Below are 18,955 nucleotides of genomic sequence, written 5' to 3' on the forward strand. Positions count from 1 at the left end.
TCTCTGATGAGTTCCCATCCAGTTTCCCTCCTTTCCCTTATGATCCTCTGTGCTGTTTCTTATAGTCCACATATGAGTAAAACCATATGATGATTGTCTTTCTCTGATTGACTTATTTCGCTCAGTATAATATCCTCCAGTTCCATTCACGTCGATGTAAATGGCAAGTATTCATCCTATCTGATGGCTGAGTAATATTCTGTTGCATATATACCACATCTTCTGTATCCATTCATCTGTCGATGGACATCTGGGCTCTTTCCACAGTTTGCTTATTGTGAACATTGCTGCTATAAACATTGGGGTGCAGGTGCCCCTTCGGATCGCTACACTTGTAGTAGTACAATTGCTGAGTATTGGATAGCTCTGTTTTTAACTTCTTGAGGAACCTCCATACTGTTTTCCAGAGTGGCTGTACCAGCATGCAGTCCCACCAATGCTGTAATAGAGTTCCCTTTTCTCTGCATCTTTGCAAACATTTGTTGTTTCCTGACTTGTTAATTTTAGCCATTCTAACTGGTATGAGGTGATGTCTCATTGTGGTTTTGATTTGTATTTCTCTGATGCCAAGAGATGTGGAGAATTTTTTCATGTGTCTGTTGGCCATTTGGATGTCTTCTTTGAAGAAATGTCTGTTCATGTCTTCTGCCCATTTCTTGACTGGATTATTTGTTTTTTGGGTGTTGAGTTTTTAAGTTCTTTATATACCTTGGATACTAGCCCTTTATCTGATATGTCATTTGCATATATCTTCTCCCATTCCATAGGTTGCCTTTTAGTTTTGTTGACTGTTCCCTTTGCTGTGCAGAAGCTTTTTATCTTAATGAAGTCCCAACAGTTCATTTTTGCTTTTGTTTCCCTTGCCTTTGGAGACATGTCTAGCAACAAGTTGCTGTAGCCGAGGTCAAAGAGGTTGCTGCCTGTGTTCTCCTCTAAAATTTTGATGGATTCCTGTCTCACATTTAGGTCTTTCATCCATTTTGAGTTTATCTTTGTGTATGGTGTAAGAAAATGGCCCAGTTTCATTCTTCTACATGTGGCTGTCCAATCTTCCCAGCACCATTTATTGAAGAGACTGTCCTTTTTCCATTGGATATTCTCTCCCTCTTTGTAGAAGATTGGTTGACCATAGAGTTGAGGGTGCATTTCTGGGTTCTCTATTCTGTTCCATTGATCTATGTGTCTGTTTTTGCGCCCTGTACCATACTGTCTTAAGGATTACAGCTTTGTAATATAGCTTGAAGTCTGTCATTGTGATGCCACCAGCTTTAGTTTTCTTTTTCAAGATTCCTCTGGCTATTTGGGTTTTTTTCTGGTTCATACAAATTTTAGGATTATTTGTTCCAGCTCTGTGAGAAATATCAATGGTATTTTGATAGGGATTGCACTGAATGTGTATACTGCTCTAGGTAGCATAGATATTTTAACAATATTTACTCCTCCCATCTAAGAGCATGGAATGTTTTTCCATTTCTTGGTGTCTTCCTCAATATCTTTCATAAGTGTTCTGTAGTTTTTAGAGTACAGATCTTTTACCGCTTTGGTTAGGTTTATTCCTAGGTATCTTAGGGGTTTTAGTATAGCTGTCAATGGAATCGATTCCTTAATTTCTCTTTCTTCTGTCTCATTGTTTGCATATAGAAATGCAACTGATTTCTGTGCATTGATTTTATATCCTGCCACTTTGCTGAATTCCTGCATGAGTTCTAACAATTTTGGGGTGGAGTCTTTGGGGTTTTCCACATAAAGTATCATGTCATTTGTGAAGAGTGAGAGTTTGACTTCTTCTTTACCAATCTGAATGTCTTTTATTTCTTTTTGTTGTCTGACTGCTGAAGCTAGGACTTCTAGTACTATGTTGAACAACAGTGGTGAAAGTGGGCATCCCTGTCATATTCCTGACCTTAGGGAAAAAGCTCTGTTTTTCCCCATTGAGAATGATATTCACTGTGGGCTTTTCGTATATGGCTTTTATGATACTGAGGTATGTTCCCTCTATCCCTACACTTTGGACAGTTTTAATCAAGAAAGGATGCTGCACTTTGTCAAATGCTTTTTCTGCATCAATTGAGAGGATTATATGGTTCTTGTCCTTTCTTTTATTAATGTGATGTATCACGTTGATTGATTTGTGAATGTTGAACCACCCTTGCAGCTCCGGAATAAATCTCACTTGCTTATGGTGAATAATCCTTCTTATATACTGTTGGATCCTATTGGCTAGTATCTTCGTGAGAATGTTGGCATCCATGTTCATCAGGGATATTGGTCTGTAATTCTCCTTTTTGGTGGAGTCTTTGTCTGGTTTTGGGATCAAGGTAATGCTGGCCTCACAGAACGAGTTTGGAAGTTTTCCTTCCATTTCTATTTTTTTAAACAGCTTCAGAAGAATAGGTATTATTTCTTCTTTAAATGTTTGGTAGAATTCCCCCGGGAAGCCATCCAGCCCTGAAGTCTTTGTTGGGAGATTTTTGATTACTGCTTCAATTTTCTTGCTGGTTATGACTATATTCAGGTTTTCTATATCTTCCTGTTTCAGTTTTGGTAGTTTATAAGTTTCTAGGACTACATCCATTTCTTCCAGATTGCCTAATTTGTTGGCATACAATTGCTCATAATATGTTCTTAAAATTGTTTGTATTTCCTTGGTTTTGGTCGTGATCTCTCCTCTTTCATTCATGATTTTATTAATTTGGGTCCTGTCTCTTTTCCTTTTGATAAGTCTGGCTAGGGGTTTATCAATCTTGTTCATTCTTTCAAAGAACCAGCTTCTAGTTTCATTGATCTTTTCTACTGTTCTTTTGGTTTCTATTTTATTGATTTATGCTCTATCTTTATTATTTCTCTTCTCATGCTTGGTTTAGGCTTTATTTGCTGTTCTTTCTCCAGCTCCTTTAGGTGTAAGGTCAACTTGTGTATTTGAGACTTTTCTAATTTTTTGAGAAAGGTTTGTATTGCTATGTACTTCCCTCTTAGGGCTGCCTTTGCCACATCCCAAAGGTTTTGAATTGTTGTGTTTTCATTTTCATTTGTTTCCATGATTTTTTTAAATTCTTCTTTAATTTCCTGGTTGGCCCATTCATTCTTTAGTAGGATGCTCTTTAACCTCCAAGTATTTGAGTTCCTTCTAAATTTCCTCTTATGATTGAGTTCAAGTTTCAAAGCACTGTAGTCTGAAAATATGCAAGGGATAATCCCAATCTTTTGGTACCAGTTGAGACCTGATTTGTGACCCAGTATGTGATCTATTCTGGAGAATGTTCCATGTTCACTTGAGAAGAATGTGTATTCTTTTGCTTTAGGATGGAATGCTCTGTATATATCTGTGAAGTCCATCTGATCCAGTGTGTCATTCAAAGCCCTTGTTTCCTTGTTGATCTGCTTATATGATCTGTCCATTGCTGTGAGTAGGGTGTTGAAGTCCCCTTCTATTATTGTATTATTATCAATGTGTTTCTTTAATTTTGTTATTAATTGGTTTATATAATTGGCTGCTCCCATGTTAGGAGCATAAATATTTATAACTGTTAGATCTTCTTGTTGGATAGACCCTTAAAGAATGATATACTGTCCCTCTTCATCTCTTACTGCAGTCTTTGGTTTAAAATATAATTTGTCTGATATAAGGATTGCTACCCTAGCTTTCTTTTGAGGTCCATTAGCATGATAAATGGTTCTCCTCCCCCTCACTTCCAATCTGGACGTGTCTGGTTCTAAAATGAGTCTCTTGTAGACAGCATATGGATGGGTCTTGTTTTTTTATCCAATCGGATACCCTGTGTCTTTTGATTGAGCATTTAGCCCATTTACGTTCAGAGTAATTTTTGAAAGATATGAATTTAGTGTCATTGTATTACATGTAAAGTCCCTGTTTCTGTATATTGTCTCTGTTTCTCTCTGGTCTATGTTACTTTTGGGTTCTCTTTTCACTTACAGGATCCCCTTTAATATTTCTTGCAGGGCTAGTTTAGTGATCACAAATTCTTTTATTTTTATTTATTTTTTTGTCCTGGAAGCTCTTTATCTTTCCTTCCATTCTGATTGACAGTCTTGCTCAACAAAGTATTCTTGGCTGCATGTTTTTCTCTATTAGTACCCTGAATATATCATGCCAGCCCTTTCTGACCTGAAATTTGCAAGCCCTTTATCTCTGAAATTTGCAAGCCTCACTCTTATATGTCGGGGTGTTGATCTATGTTTATTGATTTTTAGGGGGGTTCTCTTTACCTCCTGGACTTGAATCCCTGTTTCCTTCCCCAGATTAGGGAAGTTCTCAGCTATGATTTGCTCAAATATACCTTCTGGCCCCCTCTCTTTCTTCTTCCTCTGGGACCCCAATAATTCTAATATTGTTTTGCTTTATGGTGTCTCTAATTTCTCAAAGCCTCCCCTCATGGTCCATTAGTTGTTTTTTCTCTTTTCTTCAGCTTCCTGCCCTTCCATCATCTTGTCTTCTATATCACTGGCTCTCTCTTCTGCCTCATTTACTCTACCTATTAGAGCATCCATTTTAGACTGCATCTCAGTTAAAGCATTTTTTTAATTTTGGCCTGATTAAATTTTATTTCTGCACTAAGAGATTCTCTAGTGTCTTTTATGCTTTTTTCAACCCCAGCTAGTAACTTTATAATCATTATCCTGAATTCCAGCTCTGAAATTTTACTTATATCCATATCAATTCTGTGGCAGAGAGTATTACCTCTGGCTCTGTCTTTTGTTGTGAATTCCTCCTTCTAGTCATTTTGCCCAGAGAAGAATAGACAAACGAGAGAACAAAATCAAAAATATCAACCATGACCCAAGTGAAATACACACTAGACAAATCTGAATAGTTCAGAAACCAAAAAAGAAAAGAAAAAGAAAAAAGGGGTGGGGGGGATATAATCTCATAGGTGTACAAAACAGGGTGATCCACTTGGTCCTGGGTATATTTTAGTCTGTTTGAAGACACTGAATCCCAAAATTGTAAAGAAAGCAAAACTTACATATATACATATATATATGTGAAAGGAAGCCAAAAGTGAAGAATATATCTATAAAATGTACGTGTAAAAATGAAAATTAAAAAAAGACTTAAAAACAAAGAGTTGATAAAATAAGAAACTAGATGAGAAGAAAAAAAACAAGAAAAGAAAAAGAAAATTTTAAACTGAAAGACTAAAGACTCATGTGAAAAAAACCTCTAATTCTATATACCATTTCCCCTTAGTGCGGGAGTTTTTCGATTCTGAGTGATCTATAAACTTGGTATTCACCTGAAGATCCCACTGGGCTTCTGGGGAGGGACCTGTTGCACTGATCCTCAGGTGTCTTTGCCTAGGTGATGTTGCACCGCCCCTTGCCAGGGGGCCAGGCTCAGTGTAAGCTGCTTTGGGTTGTTCTATGTGGCTTTTGTTCCCTGAAGGCTTTTTGCCCCGCTTTAGAGGATGGAAAAAAAAAAACTAAAAAATGGCGGCCCCCAGATTTCTAGACCCAGAGCTGAATGATCTCAGCCTCCACTCTTTAGTGCACCCTCAGGGAAAGGCAGTCAATCCCTTTCATGTGTGCCAAACTCTGCAGACTCCTGCGGTGCACACCTGCACCTATCCCCCCGGGGAGGGAGGGGGGTCTCCCCTCGGCCCTGTTGATCACTGAGCCTCTGCTTGGGGAGCGTTTACCCAATCGTACATACACTCAAGCCACTCCTCCTGAGGGAAGGAGCTGGATCTCGCAGCAGCTGTCCCTTGCTGGGCCCCCACTTGGAGAGCAGTTTCCAGATCCTGCCAGGGTTCATGGTTTATGGCAACACCTAGCTGAGAGCCTACTCCTGGGCTCACTAATTGTAGCCTGCTTCCCTGTTCCAATGCTTAGGAACTCTGCCGCAGTCAGGCACCCCCATTCTTTCTGTGACCCTGGGGATCCTGAGACTACACTGTCCCACATGGGATTCTGCCCCACTTCACCACCTGAACACCTTTCAAGCAGGGATGTCCCTCACAGGAGCAGACTTCTAAAAGTTCCAATTTTGTGCTCTGGGGCTATATCACTTTCCGGTAGCCAGCTTATGGTTTATCTTCCAATATATCCCCTCAGATTCATGTCTCTGCATCTCCTACCTTGCAAAAAGTGGTCGCTTTTCTATTTATAGAATCGCAGCAATTCTTTTCCTAGAGCTCAGGTTAAATTCACAGGTGTTCAGAATGATTTAATAGATACCTAGCTGAATTGAAGGGACCAGATGAAACGAGGGTCCCCTACTTTTCATCCATCTTCCCTTCCTCTCACCCATCCTATTTTGTCCTCTCTCTTCTTTGGGACTCCATGAAAAAGAATGGCCAAAGGGAAATTAGGTAGCCTGGAGTCTTTCTACCTTATGCAGTTGATCGTTATGGGCTACAAATGCTACCACCCTCCAAGCCCAGGCATCTGAGTGGTCAGGCCTCCAAGATTCAGAAAAAAGTGGAGAACCATCACAGTTCTCTGTGAGTAGCAGTGTTATGGCATTGGACCAAAATACCAGAAATATTTTAATTAATAGGGACAATGATAAATAAAATAGGAAGTGAGATAAGAGGTCATTGCCTTAGAGAACAAGGCTTTTCTTCTCATTTTTACAACTCTCTTGAATGACCCACAAAAGAAAGTGCATGCAAATAATATTTTAAGTTCCAGGATGTGCTTTTGCTTTTCCAAGAAGGAGTGCCCACAGATAAATCTAAGAAGGAGGTCATTAAATTGAACGGAAGATACTCAGAATAGGCGGCTTCACCCCATGTAAAGCAATTGTAAGCCTTTCTTTGTGTTTTAAAACTTTTTAGATAAATAGTCAGATTCAATTAAGCTCTGTAACTTCAAGAGCTGGTGCTTCTAAGGAGAGAGGCAGTAGGGACTACAGATGTGGGATTCCTGGTCTGCTAACAGACCTGTGGGAGGGCAGAGAGAATTGGGCTATTGTGCTTCAATCAGCAGCATCACTACACGTCACAGTCAATTTAACCATGGAGCTTTAGAGTTAGGATGTGGACAAATGACTGAAATAGTACTTGAGAAAGGGGCAAACACATTTAGTATGAAAGAATTAAGGGTTTAGGTGGAAAGACTACTACAGAAAAATATTTTATGAGACTGACGTGCTACCTACTCCGCTAACGAGGCACCTAGAAAAATATTTTAAAACAGACTTAAGGTTTGAAGATTGACAAGAGGAGACACAGTAAAAGTTGCCGTAGCTAATCCCATAGTTGGTTAAGAGCATAGGTCATGGAGCCAAACTACCTGGAATTGCATGCTGGCCCCACCACTTAGCCACCAAGTAATCCTGGGCAAGTTACTTCCTTTCTCTGTGCCTCAACTTCCTAATTTGACGTGTGGGAAAAATTATAATACTATCTACCTCACAACGGCTTTTGAAAGTATTCAATAGATTAATACATGTAAAGTGCTTCCAAATGGCCTGATAGTTGGTAAAAGGGTTCAACATTTAACTATTACTATAACCCAGAACTACCCCCAAGGAGTAATTAATATTTACTTAACATTTACTATGTTAGAGAACTTACGCAAAGTAATTTATGTGAATCATCTTTACTCTTAGCAATCACCTTATAGTAACGATACCCTAGGAATCGTTATTACCTCGATTTGACTGGTAATGAAAGTGAGGCACAGAGAAGTTAAGAAACTTGCCCAAGGTCACACAGCAACAAAGTGGTGCTTTCAAGATTCAAATTCAGGCAGTCTGGCTTTAGGTACAGCACACTTCATCACTGTGTAACTGTCTGTCTGACATAGAAAACAGTGGACACAAACAATGCATTTACTATTTCAGTGGGTTTAGACTTCTCAACAACAGGGACTGTAGTGGATTCATCACTGCCTCCCAGTACCTAGCAGACTACCTTGTGCATATTTGATGAGATAACTGGCAAACTGGCTGTCTGTGTTAATGGCAGGTGCTTAGTTCCGTGACTCATGACTGTATCCTAAAATTCCATGACAGAACTCACTGCCATCTCTTATGGAGCAGTCCTCCAGACACTGCTTATGGTCCCATGACCCCTCACTGTGTCCCCTGCCCCCAATAAAGGGACAGTCACCACTGGTCACCTTGTTCATTCACCCTCCCTTTTGCTCATCCTCTTTCTTGCACTTCCACTCCATGGTCACTGGTACAAGGAGGATCACATAGAACTTTACTAAAAACAATACCAGAGGACAGAAGAGTAATGAAAAGGAGAGGCAGGCCAGGAATGAGTTCCTTTGAGTCCTTTTGTCTTTCCTGCTCTAAGGACTGCCTCACCATGTCTCTTTTCTGGTATTCAAGTCTCAGAAGTCTCCCACTACAGAATGGGAAATAGGCTTTTGAAAAAAGCAGGCCATTGGTCAGAAAAAATTATTAGGACTTTTATTTCTAACATAATAAGAAAGTTAATAATAAATTCATATAAGGCTTGACTTTGGAGCCCTCATTCAGTATATCAAACAACCGTGTATTATTCATCTCCTAAAGAAAGAGAAAAAGCTCCACAGAGTTAATAGAACTGAAGGTGTTGCCTTCACGTGATTGTCCTCTCTCAGAACATTGTGATACATTGCAGCTTAGGTGTGTTTGGAAAGTTTGGTTTTATCTAGTCTTAACTAAATTAACCTTTGCAGTCAGGATAAATGCCTTAAAAAATACTAAATAATCTTACTTGTATTTTATTAATATTTCAGCACAAATGAATAAGGAAATGGCAATTCTAAAATTCCTATTCCTGGTGTCATATTCTAGAAATAAAAACAAAGACGAGCTAAGTAGACAGAACAAGAATCACTGAAAATTTTGGAAGTACGTAAATGCCTACTTAAAATTCAAATTTCCTGGGGTGCCTGGGTGGCACAGTCAATTAAACATCCAACTCCTGGTTTTGGTTCAGGTCGTGATCTCAGGGTCATGAGATGCAGCCCCACATCAGGCTCCACGCTCAGTACGGAGTCTGCCTGAGATTCTCTCTTCCTCTCCCTCTGCCCCTCCCATTCATTCTCTCTATCTCTAAAATAAATAAATACATCTTAAAAAATAAATAAAATAAAATTTATATTTCCTTTCACTATTCTTAACAATGAATTCTGTTCTAAGTGAATATGGTAGCTTGAGATATTAGGTATTATCAATGTAATTCATGTCCCTAAATTTAAAATAAAGAAATACAAACTACTATGCAATTGGATAATTTAGAAAATAGGTAAGTTATACAATTTGCCACTAATTGTCCAAGAGTTGTCTATTATCTTAACATATTTTGGTCATGTTAAGTATGGGTGGGCCTCAACATTCTGAGAGTCTAGAACAACCTGTACTTTTGTAACTTACACATTAACATTCTTAAACTACTTTGTATATGGCAGATTTGGACATTTTTACATCAACTTGCCAAAAAATATTCAAGCATTATGATTCTTCCTGTCTGCCAGTAAATTGGTTTTGAAAGCTTTACCTACCTAACAGTTGATTATTTGAAAGTTTTGTTGTAGCCATTCTGAAACTATATTCCTTTGAACATATAGGGTCTCCTGAGGAATGCCTCTGGGAGAGGGGCTTAGGGAGAGGGTCCCGGCAGCACCCCTCTCCAGTTCTCCTCTAACCCTTCCATTTGCATCTAGATTACATATCAAGCTTCTACCTAATAATTTGCTTGGAAATAGGGTTCCATTGCTAAGAAATATTTAGACTTCATCAGTTCATTTGTTCAAAAATATTAAACCTTCACTATATTATTAACATTTTAAAGTTATATTCAACTTATTCAATAATTCACTTATTCAATAAATATTAAAACTACTGCTTATTATAGTTCTGTTATTATTTAAAAACCTAGTAAAATTGAAAAACAAAGAGAAGATTGGTGATTTAGTAATAAGGATAAAATTCTCATGTCTTATATCTATGAACTTGAGATAAGGTGGATGCAAGGTCTGCTAGTTACAGCAAATCTTTAGCTATAATAAATATCTACTGGATTTTAATCTAGTCAATATATATTAACAGTGAAGACAGGAACAGTGTTAAAATGTTTTACAAAATCTTGGGACTATCTCTAAAGGTTTGGAAGTGAAATATAGAGTTTTAAAATATTTATCCATTCTCTGGGAATGGAAACCTCTAATAATCTTTGGGTCTAGTATTATGATTCAACTCATTCAGCTTTCATGATCCTAATGAGTTAAGCTAGACATGTAACTAAATTTTAAAATACATTATCTTTCAAAAATATTACCAACAATTCCACAGAAATATATAGTAAGCTTACCTATTTGATACCAGTGAGTTTGATGGCTTCCTTGTATATATTCCTGTTTCAAGATATTCACATCTTACTTGCACTTTACTGATATTTCAGCTACTGATTTTCTCTAGAAACAGCTTGATATTTATGTTAATTTGCATGCTCTTTTAATAGTTCAATACAAACTTAGGAACTACATGCCAATGAAGACCTATAATCTGTAACGTGGTCATGTAGCATATATATATAAGTAACACTTATTACATTGATTTTACTCTATATTCTCTAATACTTCCTGCCAAATAGGTATATGCTCAAATATGTTATTGATTATATTATTAGCTACCAGTAGCGTTATGTCTGGCTTTATATGTTTTACACCACTTTCTCTGTTAAAGATTACCTTTTCATATGTTTGAAGGAAGAAATCAGATCATTTGGATAGGTATCTAAGACCAAACAAGGCTGAAAACCTCTCACTCCTAATATTTCTGTGTAAGAATTAGAGAAAAGTATTTAAGCACAAAGTCTCAAAATATAAAGAAAAGATAATCCATGGAGTGCTTCATTCTTTAGAAACCTCTTTGATAAGGGAGGGGGCATATCTTTTGTACACTTTGTAAAGAGATTTAAACACTAAGAAGCCCTCCCTCCCTCAGACCATGGGGCCAGAACCAAAGAGGGTTTGGAACTTCCAAACTTCACAGCAAACGATAATCTTGTATTGGAACAAAAGGCAAGAATGACTCAGAATGTAATTAGGGTTGTGCATCTAAGCAAATGGTATTAAGAAAAAGAAAAGAAGACAAGGTCCAGGAAAAGGATGCTAATGTTTCCACACAGAGACAAGGCCATGGCAGAATGAAAACAAAACCTCCTTAATTAGCAAATGATAGCATAGGGGCTGATCAACCTTTGCACATTGTGGCTGAACACCCACTTGTTGCTCCTCCTCTCTCATCATCTACACAAATGAGAATACTTGTAATGTTTCTATCTATAGCAAATGATAGAAGGAGGAAAGGTTTCTAAATAGATTGAATGTAAGAGGCTGTGCTGAAGCCCCACTTCTATGAAAACAGAATGACTCTGATGTTTTGTTAACATTCCTGCCGATGCCACAACCAATAGGTTGAGACGCGTACATAAAGCAAAGGACCCTGGCACCCAGACTTGGTAAACACAGAGGCTGATGATCTGTACTGTTATTCAGGTGCTTTTTCTTTTCTAACATGTATTTGCTTTTGGAATATTTCTCTGTCCACATAATGATGGGCAGGGGAAAGAAAAGACATGAAATTTCCCTGCCTGTACTCCTCTAAAATGTCACCTCACAGCATGTCCCCGATACCAAGCCAAGAAATGGCTTACTCAGGCTTTTAGCCAACTGGCATGAACCTGAAGATTACTTGACCTCCTGGAGGGCGATCTTTTTCCCACACAATAAACCTCACAATTTACCTTGCAATGGTCCCAATATTAATACCATATTCCTTTTGTGATATAGAACAGGGATCAGAAAACTTTTTCTGTCAAGGGCTGGATATTAAAGTTTAGGATCTGTGGGCTATTTGATCTCTGTTACAACCCCTCAATTCCGCCTTTATAGGAAGAAAGCAACTATAGGCACTACATAAACAAATGGGTGTGACTCTGCTCAATAAAACTTTATTTACAAACACACAGACAATACATTAAGGAATGGATGTGGTTGTATTTCAATAAAACTTTATTTACAAACACAGGTGGCTGGAAGGATTTAGCTCAAGGGCCATATTTGCTGATCCTTGATATAGAGAAAGAAACTCAGAAGATTAAAATTTCTCCTATTACATAGTTAGATAGGTAGCACATGGAATATAGTTGAGTCTCACTTTCATACGTATATTTAATTATAGTCCAAATCTACTCATGGAATTCATTCACTTCTCTATTCATTAAAAAAGAAAAAAGTATTCCTTTCAACTATGTTCTAGGTATTGTCCCAGAAAAGTAGATCTGCTATCAAAAATAACAAATAAAATAATAAATAAAAACTAGTGAAGAAGACAGGCACAATCTCTACCTCACAGAGTGCAGGGTCTGGGAGAATATATTTTGCGAATATTTACCGAGGTTCTACTAAGTGTCATGCATTCTTCTAGGAGTAAGATATACTACCGGGAACAAGACAGACAATGACCTCTTATGGCATTTATTCTCAGTAGATGGAGAAAGAATAAATAATGTGACAAACAATAACCGATAAAAGGTCACATGGTGGTAAATGCCACAAAGAAATAATACAGTATTATATGACAAAATGTCATTTAGCAGAATGCAGGAAGGTGGAAGGTAATAGTACTCAGACAAGACTTTCCGGAAAGATGTCTTCTGAGCAAAGACCTGAATGAAAAGAAAGAGCCATCTATACCAAGCTCTGGAGGAAGAATTTTCCTAGATAAGTAAACAGCACATAAAGCCCCTGCGACAGAAATAAGCTGGTCTGTTGTAGAAATAACAAAAAGGCTAATGTCATTTTAGTAACTGGAATAAGGGAAGGTGATAAATCTAGAGAGGAGTGGGGGGTGGGGCACAGATCATCTAGGGCCTCATGGTAAGGAATGTGGATTTTAGTCTTACATAATGAAAAACTGTAGGAAAATTTTAAGGAAAACAATGATACATTCTTAGTTTAGATTACATTGAACAAATAATTACATATGAGATGAGTGCTACTTAAAAAGAGCTTAATGTGAAATGGCACAGTCAGGGGTAAAGAAGGGCTGCAATCACCCATAGCAAAGGGCCTACTTGCCCTGATCTGCCAATGTAGACCATTTGGGCAGAGGCTTGCTCCTTCTCACAGAGAAATCCAAAAGAGTGTTATAGCTCCAACTGCCCAACTTCTAGGGCCCAGAAAGATTATTCTGCCTTTTGATTCTAAAATACAACCAGCAAAAAATAACACCTAACTATTCATTGACAAGTTAATACAGGGGTATTAACTAAAGAGTTCCTATTTGGCTTGAAAACCAAGGGTTAATCTCAAATGAACTTGGTAGGGACATTTCTATAACTGGATTTAAAAGGCAATTATTCCTTTCACCTTTCTTGGCACCTGCCATATTTTTCTACCTCTGTGTATAAATCATATATGCATATTTTCTTCTAGTGACAAATATTTAAAAACATACTTATCAATTGTCTGCTCTTTTCCACACATTCAGGAAGCCTTCTCCCCCCAATATGTGCAAATAAAACATAGAACATCCTCTCTGCTTTATTTTGCATGATCACCAGTCCCCAAAACAATGCACAGATGGGAAATCATTTCCAGTTACTTATATTCACATATGCACATATTATATGTAAATATGTGTCATTATTACTTGTGGTAAATTGTTACCTACTGGCCTGGAAGTACAAAATTATTTTTCCTCCCAAAGGAACGTCTAGCTGACCCTCAAGTAATCTATCACAAAGGATTCAAGCAAATTTTAGCATCTAAAAGCAGTTACAAGGTCTCCTAATTTTCATTATTTTATCCCAGCACCACACAGTTGAGCACCTGATATCTTTTATTTTTATAGTATGATGATAACAGAGATATTGTTCAAACACTCAATAAACATTTCAGATACATATGGATAAAGAAACATTCACTACACTCGAGGGGACTCATAGTCTGAGTAGAAAAACAGGCCTCAAAACAAATAATGAAAATGATAACAACCACATAACATGGAAGTGCAGTGTGAACATGATACATGCAACTTTATTATAACACTGGAGAGCTCAACCTGGGAGGGGAAGTGGAATGCAGGTATATTTCCTAGAGAAACTGACAACAAAGCTGACTCTTAAAGAATAATTAAATGGACAAGATAGAGTGGATGCAGAAGTTTGAGATCCTAGATCACTGGCTAAGTACAATTTGGATAATTAACCACCACCTACCTTAGACCCAATATCGTTTTGATTAATATCAGGACAAAAGTAATTATAGGATGTAGTACTTGCCTAAATGATAACACACAATCTATTTAGGAGGTAAATTGTATATCCAAAACAAACTGTTAATAGTACATGGTAAAGTATAAACTGTAACATGTAGACAATGCATCTCTTTGTTCATTCAACAGATATTTATTGTCTATCTGCTATGGACTATATACTGCTTAAGGCCCTGGGCATATGGCAACAGACAAACACACAAGGTCACTGGTCTCATGGAGGTCACATTCTAGGGGATATTAATATAGGTTAATGTCTGTATACATGAATTGTAAAAAGATCATCATAATTCTCTGAAACAAATAGAGGATGTTAGTCAAAAAATGCTGTCAATAGAAACATTTAGCCAAGTGTTTCAAGTAAAAATTTTTCATCCTTTAGAATATTCTGGATGGCAATTCAGAACACATTTTCTACTAATAATCATCAGCTCATCAATTTTAGCTAGTGTAAAATATTTACAGTAGATAGACCTTTGTTGTCTGTTACAAGGCACGTTTTTTGACTCTATTTATACTTTCAACAACAAAAAGACATCATTTGGCAAAGGCAAAAGACTTTCTAAGCATTGCCTCAAATTCTAGAATTTATATGATTAAATCTGAGTATTTAAATATACATATTTTTGAATTTCTGGGATACAGGAGAAAGAAAATATTAACTCAAGAAGCACGGGATGTAAAGTAGACATTAAACACTAGACATTTCTCTGTTATAGAAAGGTAGAAAGGAATCACAAGAAAGTGGCAAAGACACAAAAGCCATTTGTATTTCTTGTTATTATCCCAAGACCTGGTCCCTCTCAGGTATTGGGTTTGATTTACTAATAATTCTGAAAAGAACTATATGATTGAAGAGAGTCAAATGCAGACATACAGCCTAGGTGTTCTACCTAATTAAATGGTGATTTTTGAGCATATTATTGATATTGCTCTTCACCATCTGATAAGTGAGAATAATGCTATCAACCTAACTCACAACTGGTGTTAATTCACAGGTTACTATGCAAAGTTGATCTCCTTGAATGAAATCCATCATATCAAAAGATAAGTTCCATAATAATTTCAACACTTACGGTGGCCAACACATCATCTGCTCCTTTGCACACCTTACTTCTCATCTTATTTAGTTGCAAGACCAGAAAAGTTGAGAAATGAGATTTGAGAGTGTAAATCTCATAAGGTGACTTTTAGTGAAGTCAGTGTCTTGTGAAGAATATTTGTTAAAGAATCCAGTTTACCAAACTTCATGGAAGGTATCAGATTAACATAAACTATCATCTAGCAGCATCTAGCATTGATAACACACATCCTGCAACAAAAACTTTCCTGATAGTGATGCCATGAGCTGCATAATAACCACCATGCTTTGATTAATTATTTTGCTGAATGGATGAATTAATTGCATTTACACTGATAGCCTCAGTTTCTGCAGTGCATTGCTTTTTATCCTAACACAACTATTCGGAATTAAAATAGAAGTAGTACAATTTGTAGCAGTAAGCATACCAAATAGTTACAGTAAAAAGATTTCCATTTGAATTATCAAAATAAATACATTACAAGAAATTTAGAACCTAAAGTAAAAAAAAAAAAACCTCTAATTAAAGGAAACTTGGGAGAGCTTTTTAGCAAGTTCTTTGCTGAAAGAATCTATTTGGTTTCTTGATCCTCCTACCAATCGCATTAACAATGACAAAAGATATGCAAATTTAAACAGACAATAGTCAAGCCAAACTGCTCTGACTCAAACCAACAGGGACATTTTCAGCATATAATCAGCTAGAATCACGTTAGCAAGGGTCAATGTAACCAAAGAACATTTGCATAGTTATGCTTGGCTATAATCTGAAAACTATGCCATAATCATTGACCAAGAACAATGTAAACAAAAATCAAATTTATTTCACACAATAAATTAACATATGAAACATGTGCATGACATAAGCCCAACAGAATCATGTATTTACCCTATCACTGCTGAATAATTGCATAGCAACAAAAAAATATGCATTACTATGCTTGAGTCACCATTTTAACTGTATGTTTTAAGTAAACAAAATATTACATTTTTGGTAGAATAGCTCACTCAGGACAATTTGGGACTAAATTTCCCTGCCCAGCCCCTTCAAAGAACTCAGACTAATTTACGATTGAAATCTTATTAAAAACTATATGGATGGTATATTGAGAAGAGTAAAAAACTGTTCAACCAAATTAATTTGTTTACTGTGAAAATAAATTTTGCCAAAGAAAAAACAGATATCCTATTATAAACTGCTGCTATAATTAGTGCCTGAAATTTAAACTATAATTATCAAACGGCTTCAGGATTCCGTTTGCTTTCTAATCTTCTGCCCCTATTGATCTTTTTCACCTGTAGTCTACAATAGCAAGATTAACTACAATTCCAGGTTCAGAAACTCTGAATCTATGGAGTTTCAGTTAACTTGTCAAATAAAATATCAGTGATCTTAGTTCAGTCCCTAGCGGACAAAAGTAGAATAACTGTTACTTGGCATGATTGAGTAGGCAGTGCTGGAAGTGAGCGTGAAAACACAGGGGGAAAAAAATAGAGCGTTTGTCCTCTCCTTATCTTCTTAAAGGGTTTGCTCTGTTAACAGACTAACTTAAAGGAGACTGGACTGACTACGTTCCTACCTATATGCACCAAATGAATTTTTAGCAAAGATCCGTGGGAGAGAAGAATTTTCACAAATGTGACATTGCTGCTCTTCCACAGACGTAGTTGAATACGCTTATCTGCTGTTTACCTGTTACTCAACTAAACAGAAAGCAAAGAAAGAAGGAACTGCAGAAAGTGTGTTCATATTTTAATAGACATTTTCAACAAAAACTTTTAAATGATTTATAGAGAAAAACTGAATAAAATGCTCATTTTGATTTTTATAAATGGGTTTTAACTGCATACTCGACATTAACATTCATCTGGATACTTAAGACTCCCACATGACACTGTTGGTAACTACAATGTCCTGAAAAAGGAGGTATTTCAGGAAGATAGCAAAGCCCATGTTGTGCTCAGCTCAAATCTGCAGGTGCATGTCTTTGGCAACAGCAACCACCAGCTCAATCTCTCCTTCCACACCAGGCAAACAACCTCTTCCTGAAGAGTTCACATTAAAATTTACCTTCCTGATTTTTTTTTCTCAAGGACGGAAAAAATATGACAGAAATCTGTCCTCCACTATTCTGCTACTTGCTAAAATTAAGTTGCCTTTATATACATATACAATTTCTCCAAATATCATACTTTATATATACTCCCATTTCATATTAACTGTACTAGAAGTTGAAAAAATAAGTATTTGGTGATGATTTCTCACCCTAGCTGCAGAAAATTTCCTGGTGTAAAATCTATCTGATCCGAAATTAGTATTGTCATTATTTTCTTTTTTCATCAATGGTCTCAAGACATACGTGCTTTTCTTTTTTAAGTTGGGCTTTGACAGTCAGAAAAATCAAGCTCAATTTTAAATAAGAGGAAACCAAAAATGTCATAAAATGTGCCATTGCTAGGCACATAAATGGGTTGCCACCATACCTTCAGAGGCTTGCACAAGCCTGGCTCACCCATGAAGTCACAGAGAGAGAACAGGCTTGGATTTGCAAACACTGCCCCCAGGAGCAAAAGGTAAACACACAAATGCCCCCCTAAGGAACTCTAAGTCAGCTGCAGTGCAAGCATGGAAAAGGCTCTGCAATTAGAAACTGAAAGCAATCACTTACTTTTTGCAGCCACTGAGTATAATTTTCCATCACATGCTCCAGATGTTGAAGTTTCTGGGAAGAGAAATCCGGTTCCACGTGTGGAGCATCTCTCTGCAGAGCATTTGTGTTGTACTGGTCTGTCGTACTCTCACGACAGTTCCCGTCGTGTTCTGGAAGAATGAAAGTGTAGGCACACTGCCCATGTTGAATCCGGTTATATCTTCTCCCACCGTTTTCTGGACCTCGGCGCTGGTTGCTGCACCCTATGTGAGTCAGAATGGCAGCGAGGAAAGCAAAGGAAAGGAAAACTGTCATTGTACTGCCAGCAATCTCTTTCCGTGCCTCTCGCAAAACTTGCTCCTTTCTTCTGACCTTTAAACTAGTTTTTATTTTAGGTAAAACTGCTTGTTTGTTTGACTTTTTCCCCCTCAAAGAAAGCTTTTGAAGAAGAATCACAGAAAACTAGCCATTTGTTAGCTTTGTTCTAAAATGTTATTTTTTTTTATTTCACTGTAATGGTAGTTTCCTTAGTTAAAACTTGAGATATTTATTGCATAGTAGCTGAGATTTATTGTTTCCTCTCTGTGTAACCGTTCAGCGTGGAGCCTGCCTGAGTCAGCTGCGTGTACATATTCTAGACCCTTTCCCCTACCCTATCTGCAGCAGATCTGCTATTTTCTCCCAGACCTCAGTGAGTTTTATTAAGGTTGCACATCCAAGCCAAGCTGGAAGCAGGCAGCCTTTCACAAGATGACTTGACAGGAATGCATGAGTGTGCCCCTATGCTAAGGATTGCTGAAGGCTTGGAGCAGCGGATCGTCTTACAAATTGGCTAGATGCGCATGACCTCGATCATGTATGGCCCTCCCGCCCCTTCCGCAGACAATTGCCTCCAGCCTTTAGCAAATTCAGGGCAAATCAATAAATAGAGCAGTCCACCTTAATACACTTTTGCTGTGCATGCTGACCTACTAAAACCTA

General features: G+C 37.4%; 1 protein-coding gene across 2 annotated transcripts in view; it reads right to left on the minus strand.

The window, feature by feature from the left end:
* ANGPT1 (angiopoietin 1) overlaps positions 1–18,747 on the minus strand; it is a 241,095-nt gene extending 222,348 nt beyond the window's left edge. For both annotated transcript variants that reach the window (XM_032415566.1, XM_032415565.1), the window contains exon 1: positions 17,993–18,747. In XM_032415566.1, coding sequence (XP_032271457.1) covers positions 17,993–18,289 — 297 coding nt within the window. In that variant the 5' untranslated portion in view covers positions 18,290–18,747. The remainder of the gene's footprint in view (positions 1–17,992) is intronic.
* Between the last annotated feature and the right edge of the window lie 208 nt (positions 18,748–18,955).

Source organism: Phoca vitulina, unplaced genomic scaffold (genome assembly GCF_004348235.1).
Source record: "Phoca vitulina isolate PV1807 unplaced genomic scaffold, GSC_HSeal_1.0 scaffold18, whole genome shotgun sequence".
NCBI lineage: Eukaryota > Metazoa > Chordata > Mammalia > Carnivora > Phocidae > Phoca > Phoca vitulina.